Source organism: Budorcas taxicolor, chromosome 1, assembly GCF_023091745.1.
Source record: "Budorcas taxicolor isolate Tak-1 chromosome 1, Takin1.1, whole genome shotgun sequence".
Taxonomy (NCBI): Eukaryota; Metazoa; Chordata; class Mammalia; order Artiodactyla; family Bovidae; genus Budorcas; species Budorcas taxicolor.
In genome coordinates this window covers 134,636,092-134,659,640 of record NC_068910.1, presented here as the reverse complement: position 1 = coordinate 134,659,640, position 23,549 = coordinate 134,636,092, and the positions used below count along the sequence as shown (strand labels likewise).

Genomic DNA, 23,549 nt, shown 5'->3' with positions numbered 1-23,549 from the left:
ATAACCAATGAGGTTAGATAGCCTCACTGATTCAGTGGACACGAATTGAGCAAACTCTGGGAGATAGTGGAGAACAGAGGAGCCTGGCACGCTGTAGTCCGCGGGGTCGTGAAGGGTCAGCCCCGTCTTAGTGACTGAACAACAGCAACCAGTAAGGACCTACTGTATAGTCCAGGGGGCTCTGCTCAGTACTCGGTAATAACCTACATGGGAAAAGAATTTCAAAAAGAATAGAGAATTTATATGTATAACTGAATCACTTTGCTGCGTACCTGAAACTAACACAACTTTGTTGATCAACTACACTCCAATATAAAATAAAAATATTTTTTAAAAAGAAAAAAATAAAGTAACTAAAGTACTCTAATCCAGTTAATTAGAAGGCTTGGAATTTCTGCTCTAGACAAGTTTGCCTAATGGTATCTAAAAGGTGAAGACAGTGGTCGCACGTGTTCAGTCTGAATCTCTGATGTAGGCTTTAAGCTTTTTGTTGAAGTAGCTATTTCTAAAAGAGCTTTAACACTGCCTGCCATTGACAAAGGAGCCACAAGTCAGAAATTATCTCAAAAGTGAGTTTAAAGTGATTGCTTCTAAATTTTGAGCTTCCTACATATGTCTATAACCCCATTGAGTGTTTTAGACACTGTAAGGTAATGACTATATATTTCTGCACTTAGTACTGTAATTCAGTGAGTTGGTATGAAGTGTGAAATCTTTAAAATTTTTCTGGTACCTACCTTGTTCCTTTGGTGTTTCCAGATATTATATATATTATCTCATTCATTTTCTCATGGGTTTTTCAAATTTGTCAAAACAACATATAAATTAAGTCTCCTAAAAACATTTGAAGTACATTGTATTTAAAACATCTTAATTTTATGAATTAGTCTTATGTTTTTTCAGCTCTTAAAACTCTTTCTATTTATCCTTTTAAAATATTAATCAAATTTGTCATCTAATAAAAACTTAACTTAGACTAATTTGCTTACCTTGCTTATTTCTAAAACTACTACAACCTTGAAATACCCCTCCAGTAGTATATTACTCTTTTTGTGTTTACTCTGTATGAAAAAAATAGAATATTATCTCCTTTGTATTATACAGCATTAGAGGGTTGCTATAAATTGCCTGTGGGCTTCATGTTGATTATATAGAATGTTTCTTACTCTCCTGCCTTCCTAATATATTTTTCTTTGTAGTACTTTGATGAACTCACTGGAGTACCTGCAGAAGATCTGCCTTATTATGGGGGTTCAGTAGAAATTGCTGACTACTGCCCTTTCAGTCAGGAATTCAGTTGGCACTTAAGTGGTGAATATCAGCGCAGCTCAGATTGTAGAGTACTGGAAAATCAACCAGGTCGGTAGTTTAGTGAAGTGAAATGTTATATACATATTGAAAGTATATATAAGCAATATAAAATAGTGTACATCAACAATATAAAATAGACCCCAGAGCCAGATTGTCGGAGTTTATTTTGTGATTCCACTGCCATCTACCTGTTTGAAGTAACTTCTCTGCACCTTAGTTTTCTCCTATGTGCAAAAGAGATAATACTTGTCTCATAGAGTTGTGAGAATTAAATGAATTAATGTAGTTAAGTGCTTAGAATTACGATACATAGAAAGGATTGTCAGCTACTAGATACACTTGCTCATTTGTGTATATGCTACCATTTAGTGATACCTTATACTTGCATGACATTTTTCATTTGCAAAGCACTTTGACTTTAATCATTTCATTTTATTCTTCTAAAAACCTGATAAGAGACATAGAGAAGATACTATGATTGAATTTCACAGATGAGGGAGGAGATATACTAAGTAATATCGCTAATTGATGTCAGTGCAAGATCTTCCAATGCAGAACTCTTTTTATTATATCATATTAGGTATCCTATTTTTTCCTCTCCTGAGGATTGTGCATTTTATGTTGCTTAAACATAACATGTCATTCTGCAGATGTCAGAATAATACTGTTGTCCCATAACTAGTAAGATGTTATTTATTCCCTGTTAGTATATATAAATGAACAGGTCATCAAGGAAGTAGACTGTGTGGCATTTGGTTAGTCAGCAATAATAGTTGTAGCTCATACTAACCACCTTTGTAAACAATATGTTCTCATGTCTGATTTGTTAATCAAGAGCAATAAATAGTTTTCCTCTGTATGGTCATCAAAAATTACCGGGTCCTTTTTCTCCCCCTACACCTCATTCCATACTTCATTACAGATTAAATTATTTAAAATTAAAATTTTCATAATATTTTTTCCTTTTATTCTTAAACCTGTCAGCTTTAACTGGATTTCTATAGTCATTTTTTTCCATCCCTTACCTACTTAATAAATTCCTAAAGAGTTATGATATAGCTACTCAACAGTTGCACTTTACAGCAAAAGCAATGCACATATTTGTCACTTATGACAAAGATATAGTATTGTATTTTATGGTTTTAGAGCTGGAGTTGGCAAATATTTATTACAAAGAGCAAGATAGTAGATATTTTAGACTGTGGATCTGTTACAACTTTTCAGCTCTGCTGTTAAGTGTGAAAGCAGTTATAGATAATATGTAAGTGAGTAAGTATAGCTATGTGCCAGTAAAATTTCTTAATGAAAACAGGTAGCTCTCAGGATTTGCTCTGAGGGTTGGCCTGACCTCTCTTTTTTTTTTTTTTGAAAATGGTCACTGTGTGCTTTGAAGACTTTGAAATACTCATAAATAAAATAAATATAAAATTCTGTTTTATTGTTTTATATTTTTCTTAGCTTATACAATTAAGATTTTTTAAAACTGATATAAAATAAAGTTTTATCTCTATAATATTTCAAAATGGACTAATTGAACCATCTGTTTTCAAAAGATGAAACTTGTTTTAAGTGTAGAGAGAGAAAATTATTCCTAGGCTTTTTTTTCCTCTCTTTTAGAAAATTCCTAGGCTTTAAGGCCTCCACCCCTTTGTCCATTAGCCATTTAGAGGTCATTTAGTCTACCCCATAACTCTGTGGGTTTGTGCTTAGTCTAAGACTAGATCAGCCTATCATTTATTGACTTCCAAGAGATGGCATAAGTTGAAAATACAGGAACATATTGCAAAGGTAACAGCACTCCCCCAAAAATCTTCATTATTTAAATCATTGGCCTCATTTTATCATGGGTCTCTTGGGAAGTGACTCCTATTTAGACCACCATTGAAGGTGATTCTTAGTGCTATTTACTCTGTATATTTAACTTCAATGCTCTAGGCCCAGTTTTATCTCTTGTTTCTGACAGAATAGTTTTCTCCTATTAATTCCTTTATTGAGAATCCAGTTTGAGTTTGGAATTTCCTCTTTTAATTTTTTTAATTGACAATTTCCGTGAAACATGTTTGATTTTTAAAGCAGCTTTTAATCATAAGAGTGTAGCCCATCAGGCTTCTCTGTCCATAGAATTTTCCAGGCAAGAATGCTGGAGTAGGTTGCCATTTCCTTCTCCAGGGGAATCTTCCCAACCTAGGGATTGAACCCAAGTCTTCTGCATTGGCAGGCGGGTTCTTTACCAGTTGAGCTACCAGGGAACCCCAACACTAACGAAATGTGTGATTTTTAAAAGCAACTTTTAATCATTAGAGTAGAATGCTTCAGTTTCTTATTGAGTCCAAAGTCCATTTTTAATAAAGAAAACTTCTCTGGTTTGCTTCAGACCTTTTTAAAAACTATGGTGCTGAGAAGTATGGGCCTCATTCAGTTTGTCTAATTCAGAAATCAGCATTTGTCATGGAAAAATGTGAAAGGAAGCTGAGTTACCCGGACTGGGGGAGTGGATGCTATCAGGTAAACCATATGACTGTTAATAATTATACCAAATATTATATAATTGTATCTCATTATGTGGCTTTTATATTTTCAAATATATTTTGTATCTTTTGTTTCTGCTGTTTACCACTTTAGCTTATTTATTGTAACTATTAGTTTGGATGTTTTTGTTTTATCAAAATATTGTGATTTCTTTGAGAGAATTTGCCTTTTTCTGTTTGTTTAAAAGTTACACAGTTACTGTGTATCAACATGTTTTATAGTAATTTTACTTCTGGGCATATATCCTAAGGAAATATTAGGGAATATGTAATTTTGCTCTTAAAAACCTACTTTGTAGTAGAAGACTATAATCTTGTAAAATCTGAAGAAGGCATGTATTTAAGAATTAATAAATCAACTACTGGTTTTCATAGATTTTTTTTTTCTTTGAAATTAGAAATCCAAAGAGGGCAAACTACTATTTTCTTGATTTATTATCGGCATGTCTAATATTAAATGACTATACCACCATAGAACTTACTAAGATGCAGGCATTCTGTAATTTAGGAGCATCCAACCTAATGAATATTCTATACTCTACTAATGGATGTCAGGGAACAGAGTGTGATCCTGAAAACTGAAAAATAAGAATTCATTGTGCCATTTCACCTACAAGAGCTAAGTGGACTAATGTATCTGGCAGTTTAACTTTTTATTTTTAAAGTTTCTTTAAAATTAACTTTTTTGGTAACTGCTTTATTGAGGTATAATTCACACACCACATACAATTCATGTAAAATAATCTTTGAAACCTTACAAAAAATAATTTAAAATAAACACATTCTAGTTACAATCTGACAACTATAATCCAGCAACCATTTTCTGATAAATTCATTCTATTAAAGATTTATATATTGCTTAAATACATAATTTTTATCTAGTTGTAATCATAATACATAGTTTTGTTTTAGTGTTTTTACTTAGTACTTTTTATATAGGCCAAAATACCTTTGCCAAGTTTTTTCCAATAATAATACTTACTGTTCTTCATAGCTATAGAACATTGCATCATTTTAAAGTTTCATAATTAGGGAAGTCATTTTCCTTTTAGATATTGAGTTAATTTTCACTTTTCACTATGTAAAAATACTTTTATAAGTATATTTATATGCTTTACCTTATTAAAATCAATTTTTTGAAATAAATTCACATAAGTGAGAATATTAGGTTAAAGAGGATAAAGCTGGAACAGTGTGAACCTTAATAGGAGGATGACCTTTTCAGCCTATTTCAGTGTATTCTCTACACCACCACCACCACAAAGGGGTTATATATCATCTACAAAGATTAAATGTACTTGGCTTCCCTGTAGTACCTAGTGTTGTCAGTTAATTTTGCTAATTTAACCAGTTATATGTGAAAATGTGTATGATTTCTAAACAATTAGCTGTTTTGTTTTTTTTCTTTTTTTTTTTACACTGACAGAGAAGTTACAAGAATGGTACAAAAATGTGAGCCATTTAAGTGTAAATTGCTGATGTCTGCCCCTTCATTCCAAATACTTTAAAATGTATTCCATCCTCCTATGTGACTACAGTACTAAAAAAAGAAAATCAGGAGATTATCATTGATACATCTAATTCTTGGACCCCATTCAAGTTTTGCCTATTGTCCAAGTCATGTCCTTTTAGTAATAGGATCTGGGCTAATTTAACTACTATTGAGTAGTTGTCACATCTCTGGTTCCCTCCAATGTGGAACAGTTCCTCAGTATTCTTAACTTTCATAACCTTGACACTTTTAAAGATTACAAACCAGTTCATATCTAGGGTATGTCTCAATTTGGGTTTGTCCAGTGTTTCCTCATGTTTAGATTCATGTAATATGTTTTGAGCAGTGATATCACAGAAGTGATGGCTTGGTGGTGTACTCTTGATTTGTCTCTGCTGGTCATGCTAACTTGCTGGTATCTATCTACCAGCCATCTCCACTATCAAGCTAACTGTTTTTCTCTTTTAGTTAATTCCCTTTTTAATCAATAAACATTTGGGTTGGGGGAAAAGTACTATATCAGTAACATATTTCTTATACTTTCATTTTATTAATTTATATATTTAAGTCTGTATTGACTCATGGATTGCATTTTATTCAATAGCTTTTACCATTAGTATCATTGTTTGGATATGCAGGTTACCCCAGATTTAGCCAAATGAAGCCCTTTGGATTGGTTCCTGTGTCCTTTTGGCTTGTCCTATCGTTTTTAAATATTTCCTTGCTTTCTAGCATAAGATATTTTAGGTTCATCTTCACTTTCTTTGCCCCAGCTCTGGAATCAGTCATTTCTCCAAGGAGCTCTCATTTCTTTTAGTAGGAGGTATTTAGAAACTAAAGTCTGGGTGGTAGCTGTATTGTTATTTGCTATTGGGATATAGCTGCTCCTCAGGCCTTCTTGGTGAACAGAGCTAGGAAATACATGTGTGTATGTAATTTTCAGTTCAGTTCAATCACTCAGTCGTGTCTAACTCTTTGCGACCCCATGAATTGCAGCACACCAGGCCTCCCTGTCCATCACTGACTCCCGGAGTTCTCAGACTCACATCCATCGAGTCAGTGATGCCATCCAGCCATCTCATCCTCTGTTGTCCCCTTTTCCTCCTGGCCCCAATCCCTCCCAGCATCAGAGTCTCTTCCAATGAGTCAGCTCTTCGCATGAGGTGGCCAAAGTACTGGAGTTTCAGCTTTAGCTTCATTCCTTCCAAAGAACACCCAGGGCTGATCTCCTTTAGAATGGACTGGTTGGATCTCCTTGCAGTCCAAGGGACTCTCAAGAATCTTCTCCAACACCATAGTCAAAAGCATGAATTCTTCGGCACTCAGCTTTCTTCACAGTCCAACTCTCACATCCATACATGACCACTGGGAAAACCATAGCCTTGACTAGATGGACCTTTGTTGGCAAAGTAATGTCTCTGCTTTTCAATATGCTGTCTAGGTTGGTCATAACTTTCCTTCCAAGAAGTAAGCATCTTTTAATTTCATGCCTGCAGTCAACATCTGCATATGTGTGTATATAACCATGAGTTTGCACCCGTATTTTGATTCCAGTTTAACACCAAATAATCATTTTCGTTTTCTCCCTTCTCATATTTGTGACTCTTCTTTCCAACAGTGAGGAATCTGGTTTCTCATTGTCCTTCATATGCTTGTTATTTGATCTGTCCACGTTCTTGCCATCTTCCACTGGCAGTCGGTCACCCTCCTCACCCACTTGAACTCTGACACAGCCTACCAAGTCACAGCATCTCTCCCTCACTGTGAGCCAAACCACATGCACATCTTTAGAATATAAATACTCTTTCTTCTGTGAAACTTTGCAATCTTTGTTGTTCTTTTTTTTATATTGTTTATTGATTCTTAATAATAAGAGTCTGACACTGTTAATTTTGGGGGGAAATTTTTATATCCTACCCTTCTTTCCTCAGTTAAAGCTGCTTGAGATCAGGCACTGTGTCATGGCCTTCTACGGTATCCTTTTCAGGACCAAGCTTAATGCCTAGTCAGTTCTCACTTAAATGAATGGTTACATTGCATTGTAGCTATGGTGATGCTTTCTAGGTGTGGGTCATTGAATGACAGACTTAGAAGAGTTTACACTTTATTGTTTATTTTCTTGATAGCTTATTATAACTTAAATTTCCAAATGAATATTATATTTAAATTTAATTGATGACAGTTATTTTAAAATGACTCCATCACTGAAATATACTTTTGAAGCTCCTTTTTAAATTTCTTTTAGAAATAGATTAATAGCCATGTAAGAAGTTGGTTTCAGTATTTTGCATCATACCTATGTTGTCCTAGTCTTAATCAGTTTATTCAGTTGTTTACTAACTGTTGACCAATAGTTCAGTAAACTGTTTACCAATTTACCAGACTTGGACTGGGCAAGTTTTGGATATTTCCAGAAGTTATATCTACTTACAAAGTAAAAATTTGCCACCATCAAACATATTCAGAATATGCACTTGCTTTGAAGATAGTTCCAGGAGAGAAATTTCAGAAATATTTAAGATGAAGTAGCATAATATGGCAGCCCCCTCCAGTACTCTTGCCTGGTAAATCCCATGGACGGAGGAGCCTGGTAGGCTGCAGTCCATGGTGTCGCTGGGAATTGGACACTACTAAGCGACTTCACTTTCACTTTTCACTTTCATGCATTGGAGAAGGAAATGGCAGCCCACTCCAGTGTTCTTGCCTGGAGAATCCCAGGGACCGGGGGAGCCCGGTGGGCTGCCATCTCTGGGGTCGCACAGGGTCGGACATGACTGATGTGACTTAGCAGCAGCAGCAGCAACAGCAGCAGCATAATATGAAGTCTTTTTAGAAAACAATTTTGAAGAAAATAGTCATTTAAAAATTTTTTTAGGTTAGTTTTAATATGTTTGCCTTTTAAAATTAATTGCATTAGTTACCCCTTGTATTTGAGATATAAATCCTGCCTTTAAAGATGTTACCAGTTGTATTAAATAACTGACCATTTTCTTCTCTGAGCAGAGGATCTGGGGTAAGGATAAAAATAACAAACTTTTACTCTGTTATTTCTATACTGTATGCTTTTTTTTTTTACAGTGAGCATATATTAATTATAAAAACTAATAAAAATTTGATTTACAAAATTTAGTAACTCGTAGAAAGAGTAACATGATTCATGGCTCTTTGATAGAGATTTAAACTGAATTATAGAAGGATACTAGAATCTACAGAAATGTTATTGATGACTTGGCTTCCAGGGTCTCTGAATCTGCATTGTATGTAAAGCTGTATGTTACCTGTGTTTTTTAGGAAAAGTGTCCATAGCTTTCATTAGATTTTTTTAAAAGGTACTAGACTCAAAGTTGAAGAACTGCTACCACAGAGTGAAATCCTTTTAGAACATGAATAACTTAACCCTCTCTATATGAAATTAAAATATGCCCACATCCGAAACTGTCTTTTATAGCCAACATTTTTAGTAAATTCTACTGCATTTTCCTACAGTTAAAGAAGGCTCATATACTAGAATCTCGCTGATCTGATTTTTTTTTTTTTTTTTTCCACCTTTTGAAGGTTTCTTGTTCTCCAGAAGGTCTGAAGGTTTGGGTTCAGGATAGTTCATATTTGTGTAGTCGGGCCGGGCAGGTCCTCCCTGTGAGTATTCAGATGAATGGGTGGATTCACGATGGAAACCTGCTCTGCCCATCGTGTTGGGACTTCTGTGAGCTCTGTCCTCCAGAAACAGATCCTCCAGCTGTTAACCTGACTCGAGCACTACCCCTGGGTAAGTAGTCTCTGTGGTTGGAATAAAGAGAGGGACTTTTCTTGGAAGATGTTGAAAATTCCCCAGAAGGAAGCTCTAAAACAGGTTGTGCATCTTCTCTTCTAGTTGCAGTTTTATGGGAAGATCTCCTTCCCTTCATTGTTAGAAATCGAAGGTAGGTAGACTTGACACCTTACTTCAGTAAGAGCGAGACTGAGGAAACTTTGTATGCAGAGAACCTCTGACAGGCACAAAAAAATCCCTGACAGTTATAAAAAGTTAATGTTTCAGCCATTTAGTTTGAAATTAAGAGTAAAATCCTGTTCATTGAATACAAAAAAGCAGTTAAATGTATTTTAGTTGTATTATAACTAGGTGAGATGAAAGAACGGGAAAGACACTGGAAAATCTTCTAAGATGGGATTGACATGTCCACAAAGAAGAGATAGATGCAAGGAGATGCAGTGAGATAAAAAGACAGGCTGGCAAAGACAGTGGTTTTCACTGAAGGATATTTTACTCATTCTGTGAGACTCTGGAGAGTAGAGTTGAGACCAATAAAATGAAGTTGTAGGGAGACAGATTCAGTAAAATCTTTTAGAACCAGGAGAGAAATAGAAGGGACTGTCTTGAGAAGCGTGCCTTCCCTATTAATGAAGATGTGCAAACTGAGGCTGATGACCTGTTTCTAAGGGTTATAAAAGCAGAATTCATGAACTCTCAATGAAAGCTTTGACCTATGGTCTGTGATATTTTATTAAATGATTTATGAAATTTTATGACTGTGGTGTTAGGGAAGACTCTTGAGAGTCCCTTGGTCTGCAAGGAAATCCAACCAGTCCATCCTAAGGGAGATCAGTCCTAGGTGTTCATTGGAAGGACTGATGTTGAGGCTGAAACTCCAGTACTTTGGCCACCTCGTGCAAAGAGCTGACTCATTGGGAAAGACCCTGATGCTGGGAAAGATTGAGGGCAGGAGGAGAAGGTGACGACAGAGGATGAGATGGTTGGATGGTATCATCAACTCGATGGACATGGGTATGGGTGGATTCCGGGAGTTGGTGATCAGGGAGACCTGGTGTGCTGCAGTTCATGGGGTCGCAAAGAGTCAAACACGACTGAGCGACTGAACTGAACTGATGACAGTTTGACATTTTGAAACAGGCCATGTTTCATTTTCTCAGCTGGAGGTATTTTTTAAATGGAATTATATAGTCCTTTGTTTGTTTTGTAGTTTGGTTTTAAACAGAGGGCTACATTCACTTTACAGCTCAGAGTTTCTTTATCTCTAAAATTTAATTTTTTTTCTTTCCCACATTCTGAGAGCCTTATCAAGACATGGGCTACAAGTAGAGAGTGAATTTGGGGATATGAATATTGTGTTGGGGTGCTCAAGACCACCCCTCGATTTCATGGTTCTCTAGGACTCTAGTTGTACTTATGGTGCTATGTTGTATTTTCTATGGTACTATGTTGTGATTTCTTCCCGTTAACCAGTTCTATAAGGAAGCATGCTCGAAAAAGGATTGCTACCTCTAAATCGCTACCACAATTCTGAAAAATGTATAAAATATTATAAGAATAGATGCCTTTTAGGTGTAGTTTCCATTAGTGAATATGAAAGATTTAGTTATAAATTCTTTTTTTTAATTTATTTCTTAATTGAAGGATAATTGCTTTACAAAATTTTGTTGTTTTCTGTCAAACCTCAATTTAGTTCTAAATTCTTCCTGATCTCTTCAGATTGTAGAGGTTGTTTTGTTTCCATTTATTAAATGCTGGACCCTTTGCTGAGTGCTCTATGTCTATATCCATGTGTTTAATCATCACAAAACCTAATGAGGTAGGAATTATCATTTTACACGTGAGAAAACTAAGGTATGAAGAGATTAAGTGATACATTCACTGTTACGACTAATAAGGTGCAGATCAAAACCCAGATCGGATCATCTCATTCATTTTGAAACACCCTCTTTGTATCTTTCCTTTATAAAGAGTACTGTCACAGACAGTGCAGTCTTTTTGAAGGATGACAAATGTTCCAGAGCCACCATTAATGTTTTAATGGTTTTAATGTTTTAACTTGTTAAATTTTAGTACCAACAGCAGATAAACAATAGCTAGTTCATTTCTCTTCCTATTTCCTTTGGATCAAATTGAGAATGAGGAAATAAAAGGATATGTCTGTGTTATTAGAAACTCCAGGGTCTATTCCTTATTCCATCTAAGACCACTCATATCTAATGCTTTAGGCCATAATTAATCCAGTACATCTTTCTGGGGTGATGGAGTTGTTCTATAATCTGTACTGCCCCATACAACAGTCATTAGTCACATGTGACTATTAAACATGTGAAATGTGGCTAGTGTGACTGAGGAACTAAATATTTTTATTTTGGTTAATTTAGATAGCACATATAGCTGATGGCTATGTGTATATACACATCTAACTGATTCACTTTGCTGTACAGTGGAAAGTGACACATTATTGTAAAGCAACTATACTCCAATAAAAATTAGTTAAAAAAAATTTTTTTAAGTCACTAGCAGAATGAGAAACACCTGTGTAAGCCAACCAAAGAAAGACAGTTGATCAGGAAGGAAGGAGAAGTTTTATAGTAGATAGAAGACAAAAAAAAAATCCTAATTGCTACCATCAAAGTGAAGAATGCTGTGAAAACCAACAGACACAATGAGATGATCAACAAATCCAAAATCCAGTTTTTTAAAGCACCAGTAATATAGTAAAAATTCTAAAAATTTGATCAAGAGAAGCATAGGCATGGTAAAAATTTTAAATAAACACATACACATAAATATACACATGCTTTGGAAATGAAAATGAGTAGGTCCATCTCATGGAAGCTAGAAAATGAATAAAAAAGCATAAGGGTGCTAATATTTCCATCTTAACATAAAGCCAAGTAATAATGTAGAAAGTATATGGAACATGAGAGGTTTGCTTATACAGGACCTCAGACAAACTATATAAATAAGGAGAGGGAAGAAAAGAAGGTGAAACATAATATAGGTTAAATTATCATCTTGAATAGCAGGAGTGTTTTATCTAAATTAGGAAATAGTAGTTTAAGCTTACACTTAAAAAAATTAACTTATTTATTTAATTGGAGGCTAATTACTTTACAGTATTGTAGTGGTTTTTGCCATGCATTGACATGAATCAGCCATGGGTATACATGTGTTCTGCATCCTGAACCCCCCTCCCTCCTCCCTCCCCATCCCATCCTGCAGTAACCATCAAAGATTAAAACAGGGTTGGGGTTGATGGGAAGAATATGATGTAAGACCAGGTTTTTATTATATGTCTTCTTATACTGTTTTTTTCACCCTAACATTTGAATATTTTAAAAACTAAAAAATGCTGTCTAATCAGTAGGATTTAAAACAATAAAGTCAAACTTGTTACATTTAACATGGTTTGACAAAGTGCCTTCTAATCTGACTTTATCTGACTGATTTGGCCATTAAAGAGGTAAAATAATCACATTCATAGACTGTGTAGCCGTAGCTCAAAGTTATGTCTTTATTATATATTGTGTAGTCTAATGAATATTTGCTGGTATTTAGAGGCTACTTTTTATTGCATTTCACCTAAAATATGTCATTAAAAAAGAAATGCCTATTTGCAGAGCAGGAATAGAGATGTAGATGTAGAGAATAGACTTGTGCACCTGGAGGGGAAGTGGGACAAATTGAGAGAGCAGCATTGACACGTATCCCGTACCATGTGTAAAACAGACATACTTCCATATATACTACTTGGAAGCTGCTGTGTAGCACAGGGAGCTCAGCTTGGTGCTCAGGGATGACCTACAAGGGTGGGATGGGGAGGGGAGGGAGGCTTGAGAGGAAGGGAATGTATGTATACATATAGCCGATTCACATTGTTGAGACTAACACAATGTTGTAAAGCAATTATATGCCAATTAAAAAAAAAAATTAGCCGGCTTCCCTAGTGGCTCATTGGTAAATAATCTGCCTGCAAGTGCAGGGGACACAGGTCCAGGAAGATCCCACATGCCGCAGAGCAACTAAGCCCGTGTCCCGCAACTCCTGAGGCTGCACCCCAGAGCCTGTGCTTCACAACAAGAGAACACACTGCAATGAGAAGCCCATGCACCACAGCTGTAATAGAGAGTAGCCCCTACTCACCTCAGCTAGAGAAAAGCTCGTGCAGCAACAAGACTCAGCACAATATATAAATAAAATTATATATATATTAAAAAATCAGCAAATGATAGTCCATGGGCCCCCCCCAAAAGTGTGTTTATTACAGAAGGAAAAAAGGACAGTAAAAGTTATTTTAAAATAAATTTAAATAGCACATATAGCTATCAGACATTGGACAGTGCAGAGAAGGCAATGGCAACCCACTCCAGTACTCTTGCCTGGAAAATCCCATGGATGGAGGAGCCTGGTAGGCTGCAGTCCATGGGGTTGCAAAGAGTCGGACATGACTGAACAACTTCACTTTCACCTTTCACTTTCATGCATTGGAGAGGAAATGGTAACCCACTCCAGTGTTCTTGCCTGGAGAATCCCAGGGACGGTGGAGCCCGGTGGGCTGCTGTCTATGGGGTCACACGGAGTCGGACACAACTGAAGCGACTTAGCAGCAGCAGCAGCTCTAGGTCAGAAGCTCAAACTTGCATAAGATGCAAACTTTAGCATGCGTCAAAGTCATGTTAAAGCACAGATTTCTAGGACTTACCCCTGAGCTTCTGATTCAGAAGATCTGGGTTGGAGTCTGAGAATTTGCATTTTTAACAAGTTCCCATGTGAGACTGATGTTGTTGATCCAAATGCTGCACTTTGAGAAGGACTGATTTTTAATTGTCAGCTGGTTCCACTGGGAAAGAATATAAGTTCCCCATGGTTTACCTGAATTATATACAATGAAATAATTTTTTTAGATGATTATTTCACACTGTATAGTTCTCAGAAAAACAGCTGTAGTACCTCAGTATTATCATTTTATTAATTCTATGACCAGTCCTTTTTTTTCTTTCTAAGAACGTCGGACTAGCTTGGTTGGTTCTTTATTGGTCAGAATGGTGGAAATGACAACTTATCGTAAAATAAAGTCAGGTTGGCCTGGTCTCTTGACTGCTAAAAATTGTTCTCCATTCTGAGAATTGTTAGGTAAAAATAGTTTTAGTTATTAGAACAACTTATATAAATTAAAATATACTCCTACTGCCAAAAAACCTATAGAATCTTCTGCTGTTTCCAAATTAAGCCTGGGGTGATATGGATAGATGGGTAGATATTTAGAGATTGGGAAACATATGTCCTGTTTTACCTGGAATGGTCAGGTATGATTATTATTATTTATGATTGTATTAAAATAATCAAAGAGAACAGTTTAGTTGATCAAAGCAAATTTTATTTCACATAGGTAGTCTCTAAGGAATGCAGAGAACTGTAAAATAAAGGAAAACGTCTATAAGCAGGAAGTAAGGAAGAAATACTCAGCTTAGGTTCATGGGCTGACATTAGTATCTGACCTTATTTAGAAAGATCGAGGAAACAAGTATAGAACCTAGAGTTGACTTGGTGGTTGGAGATTGGCTGACTGGATATGCTGTGGTTCTGATCAAGTGGAGCATTTACACAAACATGAAAGTTATCTAAGTTTTAGTTTGATGAGTTATCTAAGTTTAGTTTCCATCTTGAGACTAGAAATTTATTTCAACACTTATTTCAAAATGTCCTGATATGGAATGACAAATTTTGTGGTCACCCTACTTAGAAGGGACAAGGGAGAAAAGAGGAGAGTCCTGCATCCCATGTTGGAATAGCCAAGAATTTAGGTTATGTTCCTGTGTAGCATCTTTAGCTTTACTAGGATACCACTACCCTGAGACACCTTTGTTGTTTCTCGGGTGCTGTTTTTGAACCTTGATAGGGTAGGCATATCTTTTCTCCTGTGTAAATATTTTGTTCTTTTTCTATAAACATAAAAGATTGCATATCTCGATTTCAGGAAGTCACTCTTGATTCTGCTCTCAGAGGTGGTCCTTCTTCACCTTTTAATAATTAACTCTACTCATTTGTCAGTATTTTGTCAATATTGACAAAAAACTGTTTGTCAGTAATTTTTTCCAAAAATGTCTATGGAAAATCGATTTTTTGTTTTCAACCCTAGATCTCTGTTCCCGTTCCTCTAGCCTGGTGGTCACCCTCTGGCTTCTGCTAGGCAATCTGTTTCCTCTGCTGGCTGGATTTCTTCTGTGCGTATGGCATTAGGAATGGAAAAGTGAATTCTAAAGACATTCCTTTGTGTCATGTTTCTCTGAACAAAGCACAAAAATCTGGGTGAGTGCCAGCCTGTGTGGATGGTGGAAGTGGCGTTCCTGACTTTGGCTTGGAAGTGTTGACCACAATCAGATCCTGAAGCAGAGCTTCACAGCAGTCACTCCTCATCAGCAACCCAGCAGCCTCAAAATTTGGAGGAGAAGGATTTCCAAGTCTCTTTAAATTTCAGGATACATAACCTTCTTGAAGTTTTTGAGATAAAAGGTGAAGATTTCAGTGATTACATACCTCAGCATTTCCATTAACCTAAAACAATGGGAAAGTTCATCTCTGCTGCAATAATTTAAAGAACAGCTAATCGTTGCAAGATTATAAGTTGTGGACCCTGTCCTCAAAAGTATAAATTGTCCTTTGACTTACAGAAAATAATGATTTCTACATCAACTATTATACCTATTTTAAATGACTGTACATCGTATACCTAAATCATTGTTCTAATGAGTTTGGTTTTTTTAAATTTTTGTTTTGCTAAATCTTATGATTTAACCTTTTTCAAACCAGCTGTGTGGCAGTTTCCTGCTGAACCACTATGTGTTGGTAGCCCTCTTCTAGCTGTATCCATACTCACTGATCTTCAGAGAGTAGCTTCCAGTTGTATTCTCCATTAGTTTAATAATGACTTGAAAAACTGGGAAGCAAAGGGAGAAAATATTCTGCCCTGTGAATCATTGAAGAAATGCAAATTGAAGAAAACCTAATTGTATGTTTTTCAGATAATAGTTATGACAACTGCTATCCAACAAGAATAGAACTTTCCTTTTGACAAATGAAGATAAAAAGAAATTCTGGTATAGACAGGGATGCAGTTATTTTTAGGTCAGCATAGAAACTGTTACAGAAGAATTTCTACTATTTGAAAATTATTTTATGTATAAGAAGAAAAAGATATAAGTCAAACCAAGATGGTCTGAATTGCTTACTAATAATAAAGTGTAGGTTTGGTGTAGAGCCTATCCAGTAGGGTCCACTTTACCACAAAGCGTATGACTTAGTCCATAGAAATCAGAAGATTGCCTTTGTAATGTCCTTTACCTCTTATATTTGACACTCTTTATGTTACCTATTGATTCTGGTTCCCAGAAGCAGTTCTCCTGTGATACCAGAGCTGCCCAACCCTACTTAGTAATCCCAATGTGAAATTCTTTAATAATGAATGATGTCCAGTTTTTCGAAAAAAAAAAAAAGAAAGAAAGAAACTTCATTAGCTCTAAAGCTATGAAGTCCTGTGGCATTATAAACGTAGCCCTTGAACAAACATTAATTCATTAATTGGTTGGCCCTTTAATTCAGCACACAGTTATCAAGCATTCAGTTTAAGAAATTGTGCTAAGTGAACAAACAGCATAATTGCTAAGAAATAATTCCAACCTACTATTTGGCACTAGAGTCAAACAGCAACTCCAGCATAAAGGAAAGTCACCTCTTTTTTTTTTTAAATACGTACATTTAAAATACTTACCTGTCTACAATTTTAAATTGGAGGTTTTTGTCTTTGTGAAATGCTGGGAGTCTCTAGCATAGCCAACCTGAACTGAAGAAAAGCTAATAATAATGGTGTTTCTGCCTTTGTCTTGCATACTTTAAATCATGCAAATCAGAAAAATGTAGAGTATATTTTTAAAGAAAGTTATAAATCTAAGCATATATACCTAATGTGATTATGAATCATTGCAAAGTTATATAAAGAATTTTACCAAAAATAATACAGATTAATAATATATTTGAGACTCACAGTGATAGGTTCAGTTATATTTTGACTGTTGTGCAGTAATCCCATTTAGGTAGTATTGTTTCTGAGCATGGTGCTTTTTATACTTGAAATATATTTTTGCTTTATTTTTTATTGATATAATTATATTTGCACTAATGAATTTCTGAAGATATTATAGATGACATTTTTTCTATCTATATTTGTTAAGCTTGGTATCTGGTAGCCCAGTGTTTCCTCTGCACAAATGTAGAACCTGATAAAGTATAATGTTAAGAAATCTTGAATTTTTGAGGGTAACTAACTGTGCTGGTGTCTTCCTTCCTCCTCAGCAAGTTTTGAAAATGGTTGCTTGTCAGTAATTCTGCATAGTATACTCAGTGAAGATTTAGAAGGCCACTGAACCTATAAGAAATTTTAAGAGGCATAGTTTAGTCACTTAGTAGATGATACAATTCTAAAACAATATTCTAAAAACAAAAATTTTTAAGTCTGAAATTTCAATGCAGAATTAGTGGACTGTAATTCAGCTTTGAACTGAAGAACTTGAAATGACCTACATGTCAGTATCCTGTGACAGGTGATTCCCTGTATGTTCGCAAAATCAGTTCACAGAGAGACTGCAACCATGGTGGGAGGGAGGTGGGGCAGGGAAGGGGAATGGCAGTAGCCAATTTGATGATAGCAGACTGAAGTCCCTTTCTGATTCAGAAGGAGCCAAGTGCTTATAAAAACTGACTACCTCAGTTTTCATTTCAGACTTAAGTTCATTTTGATAGTATTAAGGTCCCAATGTCAAAATTAACAAGCGAATTTATCTCTCAGGTTTTCAAGAACAGAATTTACAGGAAGGAAGCAAAAGCCATGTCGTTAGACTTGAGCTGACCGCTTTAAAGAAACTGGCAAGCAGTTAGGTAGTCTTAATATAGATGTCTCTGTATTCTCCTGAAAAACATCTTTTCCTAAAAATGTTATAAATTATGCTTAAAGTTAGTTTCAGCCTGATATGTTGGCTAAGAATTTATCAATATTTGAAAGTGAAACATAAATTAATGAAGTTTAGATAGTTTTAGGAAGATACATAAATAAGTATTCCAGAGTATTCCATAAAATTTTATCAATATTCTCTTCAATATTAGAAGACTCACTGATTGAGACCGTCTGTAAAATGACCATATGCTTTCTCAGAATCTTTCCAGCTCTAATATTCTGTGACTGATACTCATGCAGAATTGCTCGGTCACTGCTGGCTCTGGCCTGCTTCCTGGAATATGCCGGCTTACATACACGTCATGTTTGTTGCAGTGTCCTTTGCTCAGTGCCTTAGCACTGTCCTTGTCCTTGGACGCTGAATGGAGGGAGAAGAGGGCATCTGAGTAGTCTTGGCAGGATGAGGTGGACTTCAGTCACAGCCCCACAGACCTGTTTCATAGTTGGCACCTGTCATCTGTGCCATGTCCTTGCAGCCCAAGAGGACTAATATACTTTAATAAAGTCTGTGTTACTTGTTCTGAAGAAAGAACTTACCTGAAAGGATGACCTTTTTTTGATACATTTAGTCAGGGTTGGGGAGGGAGTGGTGAATTAGTTTCTTTTTGTTTACATTTTTAATAAAGTAGATTTAAGAACTAATCTTTATTTATGGTATTTAACTTTAAGTGTAATATATTACCTAGAAAAAACAAAGCTTTAATAAAAATGGAAACTAGTCTGCATCTTGTCTTTTACTTAACACCATCAGTTTTTTTAAACCAGGTTAGAAGTACAAACCTCAGATGGTGAAAGAATCTGCAGTCAATGCAAGAGACCTGGGTTCAATCCGTGGTTCAGGAAGATCCCTGGAGAAGGGAATGGCTACTCACTCCAGTATTCTTGCCTAGAGAATCCCATGAACAGAGAAGCCTGGTGGGTTACTGTCCGTGGGATTGCAAAGAGTCGGACAGGACTGAGTGACTAACACTTTGAGGAGTACAAACACATCCATACACTTTATGTGGGGGACAATGAGGTGATAATTCAATTTTTACTTTTAACTAGAGTAATATTGTCCTGCTTAAAGACTGGAGACAGGTGTTATGTAAAGCTATAGGGAATAACCCTCCTCAAATAGTTAAGCAGAAAGAGAGTAGACTAAAACATAAAACAGTTCAGGGCAGCTGTCTGTGTTTGAGGATGATTCCTGTCCCATTAGTTTCGTGCTGTGAGCCAGGAGTCTCATTGCAGGACCACTCTGTGCGTTCAAGTACCACACTCTATTTGGGGCAGCAAGTGGATTGTGGCTGTCATCGTGGAACGTGATTCTTCCTCATAACCTATCTGGGACATGCCTTCATGTGTACACAGAATCATCCTGCCCTGGGGGCTGGAACTAAGCACCATGAAATGGACTGAATATTGCCTGTTTAACCTACTTGCTGAGTCTAGATCTTTGCAGGAAATTTTAATGATAATATTTAGATTTTTTTAATGTTTTAAGTATTTTTATATAAGTACTGAAACTATGTACAATAAATTCACGGAGTTTAGTAAATACAATATTATTTGCACAGTGTACTGAAGATAAAGCCATCTACACCTCATATATTACTTGTTTACACTCCCTTTTTGTATATTCATAGAATATAACTTATTTAGTAGGTGTCATTGCTTCCCTGGTGGCTCAGCTGGTAAAGAATCTGCCTGCAATGCAGGAGACCTGGGTTCGATCCCTGGGTTGGGAAGATTCCCTGTAAAAGGGAACGGCAAGCACTCCAGTATTCTGGCCTGGAGAATTCCATGGATTGTATAGTCCTTGGAGTTGGACACAACTGAGCAAATTTCACTTTCAGTAGGTATCATTACATAAACAAGTCTTGGGTCCACATATCTCTGGTAGATACGATGAAATGGAGAGGTTTATTTAAATCATCTTGTTAGTGGTCCATCAGAAGTTCATTCTTTAATGTTTAAAATAAACTGGACATATTTGGAGATAGAAGTTCAAATACACCATCTACCATTGTGGTAGATGACCAATACCATTCTCATTTTGTATGTATAGAAATATTTTGTTCTGCCTATAGACCTTGGTATATCTTAGATTTAATGCCATTTTAACATCCAGTGCCACTAACAGCCAGTTTTTTCAGTTGCAATAGAACCATTAGAGACTCAATGTTCTAACGTCGTCGTCTTGTTTGAAAATCACAGTCAAGAAGGCTACGGGTTGATACGAAGAAATTTCACATGTGCTTACACACATGGGTGTTCATTAGTGTGTATATAGTGACGGCTCTGATGTATTTGGCTGAGAATATGAAAATTTACTGTAAGTGGGGTAGGTGCAAAGAATAGAGCAAATGCCTCACGCCTCAGCAGTTTGCCAGAGCCTTGAATCTTTAATAGAAGTCAGATGAAACAGGTTATGCCACTTCTCTAAAATGATATTGGTTGGTTGTGAAGCTTAATGCTTGTTAACTAAGTAAATGTGTAAAATCTGCATTTCGTAAAATAGGTTTGAAAAAGGAGTAAAGAGAGAGCCAGTAAGTCTATAGGTGTTAAATGATCCTTAGGAATAAGCATCATGGAAAGAAAAATGAAGATGCGAAATATCTAAGGCAAATCAGTCCTCAGTCTGATTGAGGTGAGTCAGTGGCTTCGCCACTCTGGGAATTTCCCCCAGAGCCCCGACACCAGCAGTGTGCCCCATGCCTGGTCTCCACAGATGGGTTTTTTTCTTCCTTTTTGTTCTAACTTACCCTTTCACAGCTGCCCTCCAACCCTAGGCTGTGATCATCCTCCTCCTGTTTCCCCATTACCATTTCAAAACAACCTGGTTTTCTCAGGTACACACACATACCTTTGTGGTGGTATTATTAACTGGGGGTGGTGGTGAGGGGAGTCTTACCCCTCCATCTTTTTCAAGGATCAATTTGAAAAGAGGGAACCAGCAGCTCTCACTAATTTGTCAGAAACCAGAAACTCCCCTCCCTCTGCAGTTTGCTCCTGCTGTTTTATAGTTTTCATACCATCGTTTAATTCCAGGTCTGGAAAGACAGTGCCTGGTGTGGCTGCCGTGCACCATGGCCCGGGAGCCATGGTGGTGGAAATGAGCAGACTAGCATCTACTGAGCAGGTCAGCTTCAGAGAGGGCAGGCACTGATTTGGATGTGGCTTTCAGCTACTCAAGCATAGATGCAGAAGTTACTAGTGCCCTGGAGAAGGAAATAGCAATCCACTCCAGTATTCTTGCCCAGAGAGTTCCATGGACAAAACAGTCCATGGGGTCTCAGAGAGTCAGACACAACTGAATGACAGCACAGCACAGAGGAGGAAACAGACAGTGAAGGTAAGTCTAAACTCAAGGGAGAGTGAAGGCCTAAGAATTGGGTACTAAGAAATGACTCAGAGAAGAGGGAAATAGGAGCAAGAGGGTGCATGCAGAATGACCAGGCCACTACTGCTGCATGGGGAGGGGCTGCCTTGTGTTTTTGCCCCCAAGGTGTAAGTGCACTTGAGAGTGCCTTCTGATGCTTATTGAGGTACTAAATCTAGTGATTGAACATTGAAGTATTTGTTGGGTACTTAGAGCGTTCAATGCATATTTAGCACCGACTCTGGCAGGCACTCTGCTTGGAACACAAGAAACCAACAGACATGGTCTTTGTCCTGGAGGTGGTGAAGGAGAGGGACAATTAAGTGATTGTTTACTCAATACTCTGTAATAACCTGTATGGGAAAAGAATCTGAAGTAGAACAGCTAATCCTTTGCAGGGAGCCATTGCAAACTTCTGCTCACTGTGAAGACAAGAAATATAAACTCTTCTTATACCCTCTGTGCCCCTCAGCCTCCTCCATCCTTACTGCCTCCCCTTATCTACATTAGATCACATGGTCCCCCATTTCACTCTACTGCAGTGGCTCTCAAAGTGTGAACTGTGAGTTCAGTTCAGTTCGTTTGAGTTCAGTCGCTCAGTTGTATCCGACTCTTTGCAACCCCGTGGACTGCAGCACACCAGGCTTCCTTGTTCATCACCAGCTCCGGGAGCTTGCTCAAACTCATGTCCGTCAAGTTGGTGATGCCATCCAACCATTTCATCCTCTGTCGTCCCCTTCTCCTCCTGCCTTCAATCTTTCCCAGCATCAGGGTCTTTTCCAATGAGTCAGTTCTTTGCATCAGGTGGCCAAAGTATTGGAGTTTCAGCTTCAGCATCAGTCCTTCCAGTGAATATTCAGGACTGATTTCCTTTAGGATTGACTGGCTAGATCTCCTTGCAGTCCAAGGGACTCTCAAGAGTCTTCTGCAACATCACAGTTCAAAAGCATCAATTCTTCAGCACTCAGCTTTCTTTATGGTCCAACTCTCACATCCATACATGGACTACTAGAAGAAACCACAGCTTTGACTAGATGAACCTTTGTTGGAAAAGTAATGTCTCTGCTTTTTAATATACTGTTTAGGTTTGTTATAGCATTTCTTCCAAGGAGCAAGTGTCTTTTAATTTCATGGCTGCAGTCACCATCTGCAGTGGTTTTGGAGCCCAAGAAAATTAAGTCTTTTGTCACTGTTTCCATTGTTTCCCCATCTATTTGCCATGAAGTGATGGGACCAGAGGCCATGATCTTAGTTTTCTGAATGTTGAGTTTTCAGCCAACTTTTTCACTCTCCTCTTTCACTTTCATCAAGAGGCTCTTTAGTTCTTCACTTTCTGCCATAAGGGTGGGTATCATCTGTGCTTCTGAGGTTATTGATATTTCTCCCAGCAGTCTCGATTCCAGCTTGTGCTTCATCCAGCCCAGCGTTTCTCATGATGTACTCTCCATATAAGTTAAATAATCAAGGTGACAATATACAGCCTTGACATACTCCTTTTCCCAATTTTGATCCAGTCTGTTGTTCCATGTCCAGTTCTAACTTTTGCTTCTTGACCTGCATACAGGTTTCTCAGGAGGCAGGTAAGGTGGTCTGGTATTCCCATCTCTTTAAGAATTTTCCACAGTTTGGCATATTCAATGAAACAGAAGTAGATGTTCTTCTGGAATTCTCTTGCTTTTCCTATGATCCAGTGGATGTTGGCAATTTGATCTCTGGTTCCTCTGCCTTTTCTAAATCCAGCTTGAATATCTGGAAGTTCTTGGTTCACGTACTGTTGAAGCCTAGCTTGGAGAATTTTGATTATTACTTTGCTGGTGTGTGACAGTGCAATTGTGCGGTAGTTTGGACATTCTTTGGCATTGCCTTTCTTTGGGATTGGCATGAAAACTGACCTTTTCCAGTCCCGTGGCCACAGCCGAATTTTCAAATTTGCTGGCATATTGAATGCAGTACTTCGACAGCTTCATCTTTTAGGATTTGGAATAGCTCAGCTGGAATTCCATCACCTCCACTAGCTTTGTAGTGATGTTTTTAAGGCCCACTTGACTTCACATTCCAGGATATCTGGCTCT

At 37.0% G+C, this 23,549-nt stretch overlaps 1 protein-coding gene across 1 annotated transcript in view; it reads left to right on the top strand.

Annotated features, from left to right (window-relative positions):
- The window catches only part of LMLN (leishmanolysin like peptidase), a 48,080-nt gene extending 32,734 nt beyond the window's left edge, over positions 1-15,346 (top strand). The window contains exons 14-17 of the mRNA XM_052646764.1: positions 1,200-1,359; positions 3,686-3,816; positions 8,887-9,097; positions 15,246-15,346. Coding sequence (XP_052502724.1) covers positions 1,200-1,359; positions 3,686-3,816; positions 8,887-9,097; positions 15,246-15,346 — 603 coding nt within the window. The remainder of the gene's footprint in view (positions 1-1,199; positions 1,360-3,685; positions 3,817-8,886; positions 9,098-15,245) is intronic.
- Positions 15,347-23,549: the final 8,203 nt, after the last annotated feature.